Consider the following 15,134-nt stretch of genomic DNA (forward strand, 5'->3'; position numbering starts at 1 on the left):
CCAATAGCTGACTGTGAGCATCCACTTCTGTGCAAAACAGACTTCTAACTTCATTTGGTGCTCGAAAAATGTCTCTCTCTCTCTCTCTCTCTCTCTCCCTCCCTCTCTCCCTCCCTCCCTCCCTCCCTCCCTCTGTGTGTGTGTGTGTGTGTGTGTGCGCGCACTCGTGCAAGAGAAAGCTGTTTTTATTTAAAAAGTGTGAAGAGTTGAGTGCCCAGACCATTCTTAGATGGCATGTCAGACAGTTAGCACCTCGGAAATACGTACCAGACAGCACTTGGGAGCAGGGTTTGCAGTGCTCTCTATTCTTTTTTATTTGTTCTAAACAATGAAATCTATAGTAACTGAGCTATTGTAAGACATATTACAGCATGAAATATCTTACTGGCCAAGTTCATGAGTTAATTTGGATATGGCATGTAGTTTTAGAGTTGGAGGACCTTAAGTACTGTGTATGACATTATCACTCCTTTCTAGAAGATATGTGGCAGTGAAAGTCTCCTTGTATAGCATTGCCAAACTGGAACCATGTAATGACATGTTGCTTTCCTCTCAGGGGGAAGGGCGACTACTTCAGACTGGGCCATGGTTCTGATGTGCATGTGCGCAAGCCACAGGTGGTTGAAGGACTGAGAGGGAAAAAGATTGTGCATGTGGCAGTTGGAGCCCTGCATTGCCTAGCAGTCACAGACTCAGGGCAGGTAAGGCTCTAGTGGCCTGTGGTAAGGTGCCCTCTTGAATGCTCATTGGGTTACACCCCTTATCTTGTCAAAACTGGAGAAATCAGATGGGTATGCTGGTATATGTCTATAATTCCTGCATTTGGAAGTCTGGAGCAGGAGGTTAGCTAGTTGAGGGCTGGCCTAGGTTACATAGTGGGTTGCAGGCCAGCCTGGGCCACATTTTTGCATGCCTCACCAAGAAAATAAAAACAAAAAATACCTCTAAATTCCTGAGATGCTTGAATGAGTTTTAATATTAGGTTAGTGCAATGGAATTGTTGAAATTTGCTGTTTGATACTGAAATATATTCTTAAGTAAATGGTTTATTATGAATACTTTTTAATAATTATTTATGAGTATGTTTATGTCTGCCTGTCTGTGTGTATGTGTGCACACAGGTTTAAGTCAGAGGACATCTTTGTGGAGTTCGTTCTCTCCTTGTACCATATGAGTCTTGGAGATTGAACTTAGGTCCCTAGTCATGGCCACAAGGACTTTTACTTGCTGAGTCATATCGACAGCCCCTATTATGCATCACTTTAATGCATATTTCTCAATATGTGAGGTTTTTGTTTGTTTGCTTTTTGAGTTTTTTTCTTTGCTAATGACTTATTAGTTGTCTTTATATTAAACTATTAAAATGATATTAGACCAAAACAAAACAAAACAAATTTGAGTGACTTTTTTAAGTTTAAAATGAGTCATAAAGCAATGGCAACAATTCACAAAATCAGCAGTGTGTTTCACCCAGGAACTGTTAACAATAGACAATCAGTTCTGACTCCATATATTTTGAGAGGAAAGCCTTCAAGGTGGGAAGCATAGTGGCCGAGCATCAGGAGCTGACAAGTGACCAAGTGACAACAGTCATGGAGGGTGTTTCATAGGGCTACATAGGATATTGCCAGGTAGCTCAGCTTGGACCATTAAACAGTCACTCAGTATTTGGTGTAAATTAGAAAGTTTTGCATTGTTATCTTCTCTTATGAACAATTGAACTGTTTTTTTGATTAGATTGTGCTATGCCATGAAAAGTGGATAGTTTAGAACAACCAGCTGTGATGTGCTTGGTAGTTGGACAGAGAAGAAACACTTTCCAAAGCAAAACTTGCACAGAGTAAAGCCTGAAAAGGCGATCGTCATTGTTGATGGTTTGCTGCTCATCTGACCCATTACTGCTTTCGGAATCTTGCCCAAATCATTGCATCTGAGAAGGATGCTCAGTAAATCAATAGCATGAGCCACCTGTTCAACCCGTGAATCAAAGGTTAAACTAGTTGGACTGTGACCTTTTGCCTCATCCACCATATGCACCAGATCTCTCACCACTCATCTGCCACTGTTCCCAACATCTTACAGGGGAAATACTTTCCACAATCAATGGGATATGGAAAATACTTTCTAAGAGTTTGTCAAATCCTGAAGCTTATTGTAGAAACAGACTTATTTCTCATTGGCAAAAATGAATTTATTGATTATAATGGTTTCCATTTTGATTAATAAATACTTCTTTTGACCTACTTACATGATTTAAAATGTATGCTCCAAAACTGTAATCTGTTTTGTACCAGCCTAATATTGGAGATCTGTTAGAGTGGTGGTCATCTTGTTTACTGATATATTGTCAGCACAGGTTGGGTTGGGGGCCTTTGCAAATCTCCTCTCCATTCTGAAGTCCATGCTGGAATATAAATATTATCATTGAAAGTTATTCCTACCTCTAAGCTATTAGCAGTTTCTACTGTAGAAAAACTTGATGCATGATAGAGGCTGAACCTACACAATGGGAGGATATACTTACATGATAGAGGCTGTACCTCCATGAGAGAAGTTACATCCACTTTATTTTGGAAATACACAGTATTTGATATATATTACTAATTTTGTTGCTTTGATAAGAATATACTATTACTAGCCCATCGAGCCATATTTTAAATTTGGTTTATGAAAGTGAAATTAGGATATTACTGTTTAGTCAGAAGTGAATTATTCTTTATGACTATAAAACCTAAAAAGCAAATTACTTGAAAAATGAGCATGGTATTTTTATTTTTCTTTATAATTTATGGTATGGCAGAGTTATAGTACTTAGTCAAAGCAAGGAGCAAGGATGTGCCCTGCATCCCCCATCTAAAAAAAATTAAATTAATTAGAATAATACTAAGTATTTATAGTTATTGGGAAGCATTTTCATAGTTGATTTTTCCTCAGAACTATATGTCCTCATGTTCTCTGGACACGTTGTATGTGATTTTTATCTTTAAGAGTCCAATTCTTTCAAGTACTAAGACATGTGTTGTATACATTTTCAAGTAAGTGTTTAAAAATTATGTGAATTTGAAAAACATAAATTCTTTACCCCTTAACAGGTTTATGCTTGGGGGGACAATGACCATGGCCAACAAGGCAATGGCACAACCACAGTTAACAGAAAGCCAACACTTGTGCAAGGCCTGGAAGGCCAGAAGATCACTCGAGTGGCTTGTGGGTCATCACATAGTGTAGCATGGACAACAGTGGATGTAGCCACACCATCTGTCCATGAGCCTGTCCTCTTCCAGACTGCAAGAGACCCACTAGGTGCTTCTTACTTAGGTAACACAAAATTTATAAACATTGTGCAAGTTTTTATGTAAATTTTTTCATTGTCATACTTATTAAAATTTTAGAAATACAGTCATACCAATGTTATCATATGATATTAATAAATCAATGTTTCAGTGTCTAAAGAAATGCTAAGAGGTAAAGTCATAAAAGTATACATTAAAAAAAGAAAGACTTTATAGCATTCATTTTAGCAAATCAAAATAACCTAAAATATGCACAAAGTGGGAACTAGTGAAGGTGAGAAGAGAAATTGGTAAAGCTGAAAACAGGAAAGTAGGTACTGAGGCTGAGTCTAGTTACAAATGTTACTCTACACCATTTCTCCTCATGTCTCTGGGGCAGAGGCTGCCCTCTAGATCAGTATACGCTTCTTATCCAAGATCTCAAAGTCTTTGTTTCCTAGATGGTGGTGTACTGAATTTGTCTTTCCACCCTTTGGGGTTCTAGCATTGGGCATCAAACCCAGGGCCCTGTGCACTGAAATACATGCCTGATGCTGCCACCCATTCCAACAAGTCTAATTCACTAAGGGTAGTGGCAACTCTGGGTAGGTGGCTCTGCACGCTGAGTAAGCCATGAGGAATAAGCCATTAAGCAATGTTCCTCCATGGGGTCTACATCAGTTCCTGCTTTCAAGTTCCAGACTCCATTCCTACCCTGACTTTCATCAGTGATGGACTATGATTTTGAAGTGTCAGCAAATCAAACTCTTTCACTCCTAAGTTCAACAGTGGGAGGAACTTCTTAAGCCCCTCCCCTATCTGTGCTGAGATTTTGGCTGCCAAGGAGAGAGCCTTTTGAGAACTTCCAGTGTATTTTGAATTACAGGGTTTTCAGCCTAGATGATGTGAGCAGGCGCTTCATAAATATCAAAGTGCAGTTGTGGTTCCTTTTTTTCAAAATAACATAAATGCTCAAACCATAGAAAAAGAGCAATCTCTGATTTTAAAAACATCTTCGATTTTTGTTTCCCTATTTCAGGTGTCCCTTCGGATGCTGATTCTTCTTCCAGCAATAAGATAAGTGGTGCAAATAACTGTAAGCCTAATCGCCCTTCTCTTGCCAAGATCCTCCTGTCACTGGAAGGAAACCTGGCCAAGCAGCAGGCCTTATCTCACATCCTTACAGCACTGCAGATCATGTATGCCAGGTAGGCTGCTGTCTTGGCTTGTAAATCCTGCCATTATGTAAACTTCATGGCTTTGTAATATTTTACTTGGCCAGATGTTTACATGAATGTTGTTACTGTGTTAAGTGCTATGAGTTGCAAGTCACATACATTTATTGGTGATTTCTGGAATCTTGGTATTTTATAATAAAACCCAACTGAGTATTGAAATATGAATCAGATAGTCAAGTTTAAGGATGTTTTCAGTTTTTTTTTGATAATTCTATATCAGTATGAAGGAAGAGAAAGAATGAGTTGATAATGTATGGTGATGTTTAAAAGATTATTCTTTGATTTACTTGCTGTTGTACATATTCATTTGTTGCTGTGATCTCGGAGCCTGTTTTAGTCACTTTCCTGTCTTTGGCCTCTGGTATCATGGTGGGATGCTGAGGCAGAGCAAAACCTTCTCATTTCACAGTCAGAAGGTTCCAGTCCCCTCAGTGACATGTTCTGCTGACCCAGGGACACTCACTAGACTCTATCTCTTACAAGCCTCACCACCTCCCAGTAGTGATAGCTGGGTAGTAGGACTTTACCACATGGTCTTTTGGGGGATAGTCCAAACCATAGCAAAACTTAAGTGAGTTAATCAATTAGTTAATGTGTCCTGGATGTGGATCTGATAGTTGTGCTTATATAGCTTAAGAGCAACACCAAAAACAGACATGGAAGGGACAGTTAATTTGCTGATTATTATATCAACTTGTTATTAAACATCATCTATTCCTCAAGTTCCAACAGCAACCCAACAGGTGCTCTGGCTTTAGATTAGATACTCTTGTTGCTTAAGTATTACCATGTGCTGTGTAGTATAACAATGAGGCTATATTCCCAGAAACACATTATAGTAAGGTTATAAGGAGCATATGCCTGTAAACTAAGCTCACTGGGGACTTTCTAGTTGATATAGTCCTATAAAATCATAGTTTAATATACATATTCCATTGTGAACTGTAATGCTACTGTGTGTCTTATGTTTATAAAAAAGATTGGGATATACATTTTAGCTTAGAGCAGTTGGCTATCTGGTTAATAATGCACAGTAGTTTCTAAAACTCATTTGTACGTATTCTATAAAAATGAAGACATACTTTTAGTGAGCACTTGACCTATCCTGCTGCTGCTTATGGTACCCAGATGAAAGGGTGGATCACCACAACCCTGACTTTCTGTTCTGATAGAGATGCAGTGGTTGGAGCCTTGATGCCGGCCGGCATGCTTGCCCCAGTGGAATGCCCCTCATTCTCCTCCTCAGCACCTGCTTCTGATGGTTCAGCAATGGTCAGTCCCATGAATGTGGAGGACAGCATGCTGGCTGCTGATCTTGAGGACAGACTGAGTCCAAATCTGTGGCAAGAAAAGAGAGAGGTAAAAGGGAATCTTAAAGCAATGTTGAATTTGAAGGGAAAGGTGGTTTTTCTGTGTCTAGGAAACCCTACTTCTTCTGTCACCTCATTTTTGTGTCTGTTATTTGATTTTGAGCTTGACTTAGTAAAATATATTCTATTTAAAGAGATTTCTTAGTGTTGAAATGAAAATAGATTTATTCTTTTAAAAAGTCATCCAGGCTGAGCGTGGTGGCACATGCCTTTAATCCCAGCACTCGGGTGGCAGAGGCAGGCAGATTTCTGATATCGAGGCCAGCCTGGTCCAGGTGAGTTCCAGGACAGCCAGGGCTATACAGAGAAACCCTGTCTCGAAAAAACAAAAACAAAAAGTCATCCAGTAGAATTCTGAAATGTAAAAAGTCAGAAAGAGAATTTGTTAACTGTTTGGGAAAAAGACTCCTTAGAGAGATGTAAACTCAGTATAGTCTAACTTGTGGGTCCTGATGTTCTTGTGGGCTATTTTGGCTCACTAGGGTTGCTAGGTGAGGTGAGCACTGGACTATTCCAAAGTGCTTTCAGTATCTGTGTGTCATATAGCTGAACTTCCTAAACATTTCCTCTTGTGTATTCTCCAATCAGATCGTCTCCTCTGAGGATGCTGTGACCCCCTCTGCAGTGACACCGTCTGCTCCCTCAGCCTCCTCTCGCCCATTTATCCCAGTGACAGATGACCCAGGAGCTGCCAGCATCATTGCAGAAACCATGACTAAAACCAAAGAGGTCAGGAAACATTCTTCTTTGACTTCACATGAAAAATAGCCTTAAATGTATTCAAAAGTTAGGAGTCATATTTAGAGCTAGAACATGCCGTATCTCCTATATTAGTCACAGAAACTCTCTGTAAAGTTCAAAGACATTAGTAATCTAGTTGGAAAAAATACAGTTTACAGATTTTTTTTTTTAAAAAAAAAAATAGGCATATCAGCATTTAAGTAGGGAAATGAAGATAAAAGAAAAGTGGCAGAAAGGAAAGCCAGAGTGAGAAGGAAAATGCTAGAGATTTTGAGAAAGTGTTTGAGAAAGTTGTAGAGAAGGTATAGAGAAAGAAAAGATGGCCATAAAAGCCTTTTTCGTTGAGATACAAGTTAAAATCACAACAGCTGAATGAAAATGTTAATAATAAAAAGTAAAACTTAAGAGATCAATAAGATGAAACTAGGGTTCTAACCTCAGTCAGTGTCCTCTCACAGATGTGTGGGTGTGCCTTGTGTCAGTGCGCAGTGTTGTCAGTGAGGTTGCTTTGTGAGTATCCTCCTAGATGAGAGATTTCTGTGACTGGACTCTGTTTTCTGCCAGTCCCTAGCCTAAGGCCTCCTGCCTGTAAATTATACCCTTGTCTTGGCTATTTTGTAATATTGTTTCTTCCCATATACTGGGCATTTTGTGACTGAGGCTCTGAGATAGTGTGCAAAGCTCACCATCCTATGATGATCTTTAGTGCACATATCAGGATATCTGCACCACATAATTTTGCTTTTTTGTAACAATAACAGAGACAGATAGATATAGGCAGACAATAAGACATCCTGGTAGAATGGTAGATTAGAAGCCATATCTGTGTGATTTTAAAAAAATAAGATTTTAAATAAATTTCTAGCTGGGTGGTGCTGGTGCATGCTTTTAATTCCAGAATTTGGGAGGTAGAAGGAGGTGGATCTCTGTAAGTTCAAGGCCAACATGTTCTACAAAGTGAGCTCCAGAACATCCAGGACTACACAGAGGAAACCCTGTCCCTAAAACAAACAAACAAACAAACAAACAATAATTCCTGTAAGAAATGGAGGTAAAGAAAACAGAAAGAAGCATTGGCAGGATTTCTTTGTGAGCAGAGCAGCCACTCCCTTCTTGGCCTCTCTCTGCATGCATGCACATACTGCACTTGGACAGTCTCTCTGGCTTTTGCAGCGCCACTGATAGAACCACTTTCCTGGCGCCTGTAGCTGCCTGACCTCATGTGAGCAGGCTGGTGCAGCCAAGCATTGGTGACTTGGGTCTTACGAAGATTATATGCCCCCAGTCCAGGGGAATGCCAGGGCCAGGAAGCGGGAGTGGGTGGGTTGAGGAGCAGGGTATGGGGGACTTTGGGGATAACATTTGAAATGTAAATGAAGAAAATATCTAATAAAAAAAGAGAGAAATCCCACCAATGCTTGATTCTGTTAGCTCTGTCTCTTACAGACTGTTTGTTTGTTTGTTTGTTTGTTTGAAATCCATTCACACAGATAGGGTTTCTAATCTGCTGTTTTACTTGGATGTCTTGTTGGTTGGTTTATGTCTGTCTGCTTTTCTTATATTGTTACAGATTTTATTATGTTATTGTTTTATTTTGTTATTGTTTCTAGTCTATTTAAGTGAGCTATTTATTTCTGTCATTGTTTAGGGCCAAGTTTTCTCTCATAAGTCTTTGAGTATTTCTTTTCATCACTGTTGTGATAGAATTAAGAAATAAGTTGTGTGTGTGTGTGTGTGTGTGTTTGTGTGTGTTGGGGGGGCAGTTGAAGTTATAAACATGAAAAAACAGGGTGTGTCATCCATCTCAGTCTAGTCCCCATAAATAGCCAGCTTTCTGTGCTGGCTGCCACCTACATACTTACAGGCATATTTTCTTGTGCCACAGGCACTGGTACTCAAAAGTACATCTTTCCTCTGTGTGACTGTGGCCACCCCAATTTCAAAGCTAGCTGGACTTCCTCACTTGATCTACTGCACCAGGAGCCCCATCACCCAGCGTCATACACGTATTATAGCAGGTTACCTTACCTTACTCACATGCTCTATTATGTCAGCTATCCCACTTAGTGACAGATATACATGGTTTTTATTTATGATAGAATTCCTTGATTCATTCCATAGTCACTGTTGACAGGAAGCATGTTCTGTAAACATGCTGCATCTGTAAAGGTGACACACAGCCCACTGTGTAATTAGAAAGTCACCTTAAGTTCAGTCTAGAATCAGTTTTTGTTTCTGGCAGTCTTCAGTTATGAGTTAATGCTTAAATTATCCTGAAGATGGCATAGTTTTTGCTTTTAAGAAGGAGGATGCCATGCTTCCCTTACTACAGTGAGACACAGGCTGTTTCCAGATTATATCCTCAAATTCTTATCATGAATTACAGCAAGGTAATTTTCCTGTTGGTATATAATTTATATTTAAGGGTATGTAGCCAATACTTTATTTTTCAGCAATCCAGACATATATATATTCCTCATCATATATTGTTAGGTTTCTACTTCTGCATTTTAAGACTAAAGATATTTTATGTATTAATAGTTAAATACTCTCCTGGCTGCTTTTGCTATCATTCTGGAATATCATCATTTCTAATGTATGCTTACTCTCTGGTCCCAGGAGTCAGAGATTTGGCTGATGTCTCTGTTTTCATTTCTGTTGTTCTAATTTAGTGAGATGACAAAAGCAGAGGAGTGGAAAATCTTTTGGGTCCCACTCTTTATTGAGTCTGATTCTGCCCAGGGAAGACACAGAGCTAGTTTCTGCCTTTGTCTCACATAATGTTTAGGCTGAATATAGAAGTGTCCTACCTCAGCTTTGATGGCTGGTGTCCCTTTGTCCTTTTTATGAGTATTGCCCATGTCTGACCTATAAGATACTCTTAATGTGCTGAAAATAAGGCAGGGACAGCTGATCCAGATGAGGTACCTTCACAGACTAGGGCCTTGGGAGGGCTCAGTAATGAAGAAGCGACTCCCAGCAAATAAGCAGAGGCTTTCTTTTTAAAAGGAGAAAATGTGAGTAGATAGGCTATGTTTTAGCTGATGCAATGAGAGTGGAAAGTAAAATGTTGGATCCTTGCAAGGCTCCCAGTGTGGACCAGACAGTGACAGCGAGGGAATAAAGAAAAGACAAACACACAGAAACACAGAAAGCTGGGGCTAAGTGGACTGCCCTCTCCATGGAGAAGCCACAGCATCCTGGAAGCTCAGTGTATTTATTTTATAGAATTGAATAAGGAGGAGGGGCTACTGCACACAGCTGAACAAGGACGAGGAGTTATTGCATACAGCTGGATCAGGGGGACAGTGTAGACTTAGCCAGCCTCAGCAGGAGCAGTCTCTGTAGGGAAGCAGTCTGCAGGCCTTAAACATCCCAAAGAAAAAAGCTATGGTGGATATTTTCTGCACACACAACAACTTAAGGGCCAGAAGGGAAGCCCTCTGAGCCTCACTTTCCTGGGGGTGACATTTTGCTATTTTCCCAGGGTCTGAGGCTTGAAATGGCTGTGCTCATGTCAACAGCACATATTCACCCAGGCCTTCTACTCCCTAGTAGTAAAGGAATGAAAAAAATTATAAGTGTTATCTGAAAATGTTAAAAAATTATTTTCCAAGGACCCTGAGGAATGTTGATGGTGTGAATGATATGTTAGAGATCCAGATGAAAGTTGTAATATGAAATCTGATGAATGGGTAGGCTTCACATGGCACGACGTCCTTCTCGCTCACATGGTATGCTGCCTGCCTGGGCATAATGGCAAGGCATTTTTCCTTGGTGGATGCTGGATATTGGGATCAATCATGTCTTAGTCTGGTTTTTAATGTTCTTTCCCCATTCCTAATGGGTCCTTTGGGCTCCAGGACTTTTATCTCTCCATACTTCATTCTCTGTTTTAACTGTGGATTGTCAATTCATTTAGGATGTTGAAAGCCAAAATAAAACATCAGGCCCAGAGCCCCAGTCGTTGGATGAGTTCACCAGTCTGCTGATCCCTGATGACACCCGGGTGGTGGTGGAGCTGCTCAAGCTGTCAGTGTGCAGCAGGGCTGGAGACAGGGGCAGGGAAGTGCTTTCTGCTGTGCTGTCCGGCATGGGCACTGCCTACCCACAGGTGAGTGATGGGGAATGCACACGATGTGAGGCCAGCTTTCTCTGCAAGAATCACTGTTTATCACACATGGTCTCATCCTAGATGGCTCCATAGACAGAGGTTTAGAAGCAGTTCTTTAAAACAAAGTGAATCCCAGTTCTCCCAGTGCTTTCTTTTATCCATCTAGGGCTGATTTATCTTTTCTTTTAAGAAAGATTTGTTTCTTATAAGTGTTTGCCCAAGTGTATATGCATAGCATGTTCATACATGGTACCTGAGGAGACCAGACGAGGGTTTTGGATCCCCTTGAACTGGAGTTACAGATGGCTCTAAGCTACCATGTAAACAGTAGGAACTAAACTTAGGTTTCCTACAAGACTAGTAAGTGCTCTTAACCACTGACTTTAAAAACAAAACCATTATTTTTATTATATGCTTTTTAGCTTATGTTTGTGGTGTGTGTGTGTGTGTGTGTGTGTCTGTCTGTCTGTCTGTCTTTCTGTCTGTCTGTGTCTCTGTGTCTCTCTCTGTCTGGTGTGTGTGTGTGTGTGTGTGTGTGTGAGAGAGAGAGAGAGAGACATTTTGTAGGAATTGTTTTCTTTCTCCTTCTACCATATAGTTAAAGAATTGAACTCAAGTCATCAGACTTGGTGACAAGAACCTGCCTTACCAGCCCTTGTGTATCTTGTTTTTTATTTTTTACTTTTTTATTAGATATTTTCTTTATTTACATTTCAAATGCTATCCTGAAAGTTCCCTATACCCTCCCCCCACCCTGCTCCCCTACCCACCCACTCCCACTTCTTGGCCCTGGCATTCCCCTGTACTGGGGCATATAAAGTTTGCAAGACCAAGGGGCCTCTCTTCTGCTACATATGCAGCTAGAGACACAAGCTCTGGGGGTACTGGTTAGTTCATATTGTTGTTCCACCTATAGGATTGCAGACCCTTCAGGTCCTTGGGTACTTTCTCTAGCTTCTCCATTGGGGACCCTGTGTTCCATCCAATAGCTGACTGTGAGCATCCACTTCTGTGTTTACTGGCATAGTCTCACAAGAGACCGGTATATCAGGGTCCCTTCAGCAAAATCTTGCTGGCATGTGCAATAGTGTCTGGGTTTGGTGGTTGATTATGGGATGGATCTCTGGGTGGAGTAGTCTCTGGATAGTCCATCCTTTCATCTTAGCTCCAAAGTTTGTCTCTGTAACTCCTTTCATGGGTATTTTGTTCCCTATTCTAAGGAGGAATGAAGTATCCACAGCTTGGTCTTCCTTCTTCTTGGTTTTCTTGTGTTTTGCAAATTGTATCTTGCAGCCCTGTGTATCTTATTCTTACTGAATAAATAAGTCTTTCTGTATACTTTTGTCTCTAGTTTGTTTTTATATATTTGGCCAATATTGTTTTACCATACAAGAATTCTCATTTTTAGGTAGACAAATCTGCTAATATTTTTCATGTCTATCTTCTGACAATATGCTAAAAATACATGTCATTAATAATAATACATTCCTTTGTTTTAAAGAAATTTTCCTGATTTTTCTCCTGAGCATCTTTATGATTTCATTTATTATGTTTACAGTTTCAGCCATCTGCATTTTATCCTAATATAAAGAATAAAATATTGAGTAGTTCAGCTTAATTTTTTTAATATGTGGCAAAGCAGTGGCCCCAACAATATTTGTGAAATAATTCATCCAGTGACTTGAAAACTATTCTATTCTAAATTCTTATATGCATTTGGGTTTATTTATAGTCTTCTTTTATTTCAAATGATTTCTTTAAAAGTTTTTTTATTATAATGTTTATGAAAATTTATATTATTTATTATGTGTGTGTCATGATACACGTGTGGAGATTAGAGGGCAGTCTGAAGAAATTAATTCTCTACTTTCATTATATGGGTCCTAGGAATTTAACTCAGTGGTTCATGCTAACAGTTGCAATCATCTTTAAATTGTCCTTGCAGAGGTGAGATGGATACTTGATGTCTTATCCTTATGTAATATTTGGGTTTCATAAATTAATTTATATAACTGTGCCTATGTGGCAGTGATATCACGTCACTAATGTAACTTTTTTTTAAAAATTTATTTATTTTATTTATATGAGTACACTGTTGCTGTAGTCAGGCACACCAGAAGAGGGCATCCTTTTACAGATGGTTGTAAGCTACCATGTGGTTGCTGGGAATTGAACTCAGGTCCTCTGGAAGAGCAGTCAGTGCTCTTAACCACTGAGCCATCTCTCCAGCCCCACTAATGTAACTTTATTAAATTAAATTGTAATCTAAGCATGAGGGAAATAGAGAAGAATAATCTTAGAAAACTGAAAGTGGGATTTTTTTCTTTGTATGCTAAATTTGGGGACTGACAATATTGCTCATATTCATGCCTTTTTAATTTTTAAATTTTATTTATTATTAGTGTGTAAAAGGTAGCATGACATGTATATGTGTGGAAGTCATAGAGCAGTTTGTAATTTCTTGTTTTCTATTTTTGCATGGAATTCAGGTATCAAACTCAGTTTGTCAGTGTTACATGGCAAGTACTTTTGTAAAATGAGCCATCTATCTGGCTCAACATGATGGAGCCTGTGTTAAGATACTCCCTCTGCCATAGATGGGCCTGAGTGGTTTGGTTGTTCCTGGTTCCTGCCCTTTGACCCAACTTGACCCCTGATGCTTTCTGGAATCTTGGTCATTATCATCAAATTTTTGCTCTTTCTCATATTATTTTTGTCCCCTAGGCTGACTCTTCTCACCAAGAAGTAATCTTGTCCAAGTGTAGATGAGACTGTTATCACTGGTGTTTCAGTTTATGAATTGGCCTTAACTGAGTGTGTTTTGTGTGAGGTTCCTTCCAAATGCTTTCCTGTGGATAGATAGTTTTAATTCTCATAGTACCTTTATTGTGCCTTGATTTTATATGTAAGGAAACCAGGTCTAAAATAAAACCTGTTTCTTAACTCAGTTCCCTTCCTTCTTTCATTTCTTTCTTCCTTTCTTTCTTGTGTGTGTCTGTGTGTGTATTTGTATATCTGTTTATGGGCACACATACACACTTGCTTGTGTTGAGGCTAGAAGTCAATGTCAGGTGTCTTTCTTGATTAGTCTTCCACTTGTGTTTTGAGACACCACCTCTTAGCCCGGAGCTCAATGATAGATTGGAAAGATAAGAAACCACCTGCCTGTCTTTGCTTCCTAGGCACTGGGAATGCAGGTGTGCATGTCCATACCTGGCTTTTTCCATGGGATCTGGTGCTCTGAAGTCAGGCCCACATACTTGCATACTATTGAGTCATTTCCCCAGCCCCTTAGCTTGGTGGGGTATTTGTTGTTGTTCTGTTTTTCCTCCAAGTCCTTCACTCTGCAACCCTTTCCCTGTAGAAAAACAGAGCTGGATGAGCATGAGTAGGGCATGAATGACCCAGGGGTGGCATTTACTCATGTTTCCGTTCCTTTCTAGGTGGCAGACATGTTGTTGGAGCTCTGTGTCACCGAGTTAGAAGATGTGGCCACAGACTCACAGAGTGGCCGTCTTTCCTCTCAGCCTGTGGTGGTAGAGAGTAGCCATCCCTATACAGATGACACCTCCACCAGTGGTACAGTGAAGATACCAGGTATGTGGACCAGCCCTGGGATGGACTGCAAGGTCCACTGTCTGTAGAAGGGCTGTTTTGTAGCTACTTCCAGGGAAGCAGTCATTTCCTTTTCATGAAAAATAAGGGCATAGGATTATTTTAGATCCTCTTCCAAAATCTTTGTAAAATACAATGCAACACAGAAGCTACACTGTATTAGTTTGCTTTCTGCTGCTGTGATAAACACCAATCAATACCAAAAGGAGCTTGAAAGGAAAGGGTTTATTTGACTTTACCTCCCTGTCCCAATCCATATTGAGGGAAGTTGGGGTGGAAATTGAGTGAAGAACTGAAGTAGAAACCATAGAGTGGATTTGCTCACTTGCTTGTGCTCCTCTAGCTTTCTTATATCCCCGACCTGGCTACTGGGCTGTTTCTAGACATTTTCAATGCACAGATAAAAGCTGAATGGCTAGTTACACACAATCACTGACTTTTGTGTGAATGATGATACTTGATAACAGTTGTAAAGTGTCAGGCTTCTTCTACACTAATACTGTTCTTATATATCTGCATCTTGGATAGTGCTGTCCACAGTGGGCTTGGCCTCTCACATCAGTCATCAGTCAAGACAATCTGACCCCCTATTGGAATTCCCTTTGGAGACTTTACGCTTTGTTAAGTTGATAGCTGGACCTAACTGGAACTTATGCCAAATAAAAATTTAACAATTCAACTCTCAGGTGAATGTGACTTCACTAAGACCTAGGTCTAAAGTCAGCTGACCAACTGTTTGGAAGCAGCCCCCACATTCTGTGAAGTAAAGTCATCCTGATGTTGA

At 39.9% G+C, this 15,134-nt stretch overlaps 1 protein-coding gene across 7 annotated transcripts in view; it reads left to right on the plus strand.

Moving 5' to 3' along the window:
- LOC110336759 (E3 ubiquitin-protein ligase HERC2) overlaps positions 1-15,134 on the plus strand; it is a 174,413-nt gene that overhangs the window by 124,369 nt on the left and 34,910 nt on the right. For all 7 annotated transcript variants that reach the window (XM_021219818.1, XM_029537466.1, XM_029537451.1 and 4 more), the window contains exons 64-70: positions 557-701; positions 3,093-3,318; positions 4,312-4,480; positions 5,683-5,869; positions 6,469-6,609; positions 10,544-10,735; positions 14,179-14,332. In XM_021219818.1, coding sequence (XP_021075477.1) covers positions 557-701; positions 3,093-3,318; positions 4,312-4,480; positions 5,683-5,869; positions 6,469-6,609; positions 10,544-10,735; positions 14,179-14,332 — 1,214 coding nt within the window. The remainder of the gene's footprint in view (positions 1-556; positions 702-3,092; positions 3,319-4,311; positions 4,481-5,682; positions 5,870-6,468; positions 6,610-10,543; positions 10,736-14,178; positions 14,333-15,134) is intronic.

The sequence above is a fragment of the Mus pahari genome, chromosome 1 (assembly GCF_900095145.1).
Source record: "Mus pahari chromosome 1, PAHARI_EIJ_v1.1, whole genome shotgun sequence".
Classification (NCBI taxonomy): Eukaryota; Metazoa; Chordata; class Mammalia; order Rodentia; family Muridae; genus Mus; species Mus pahari.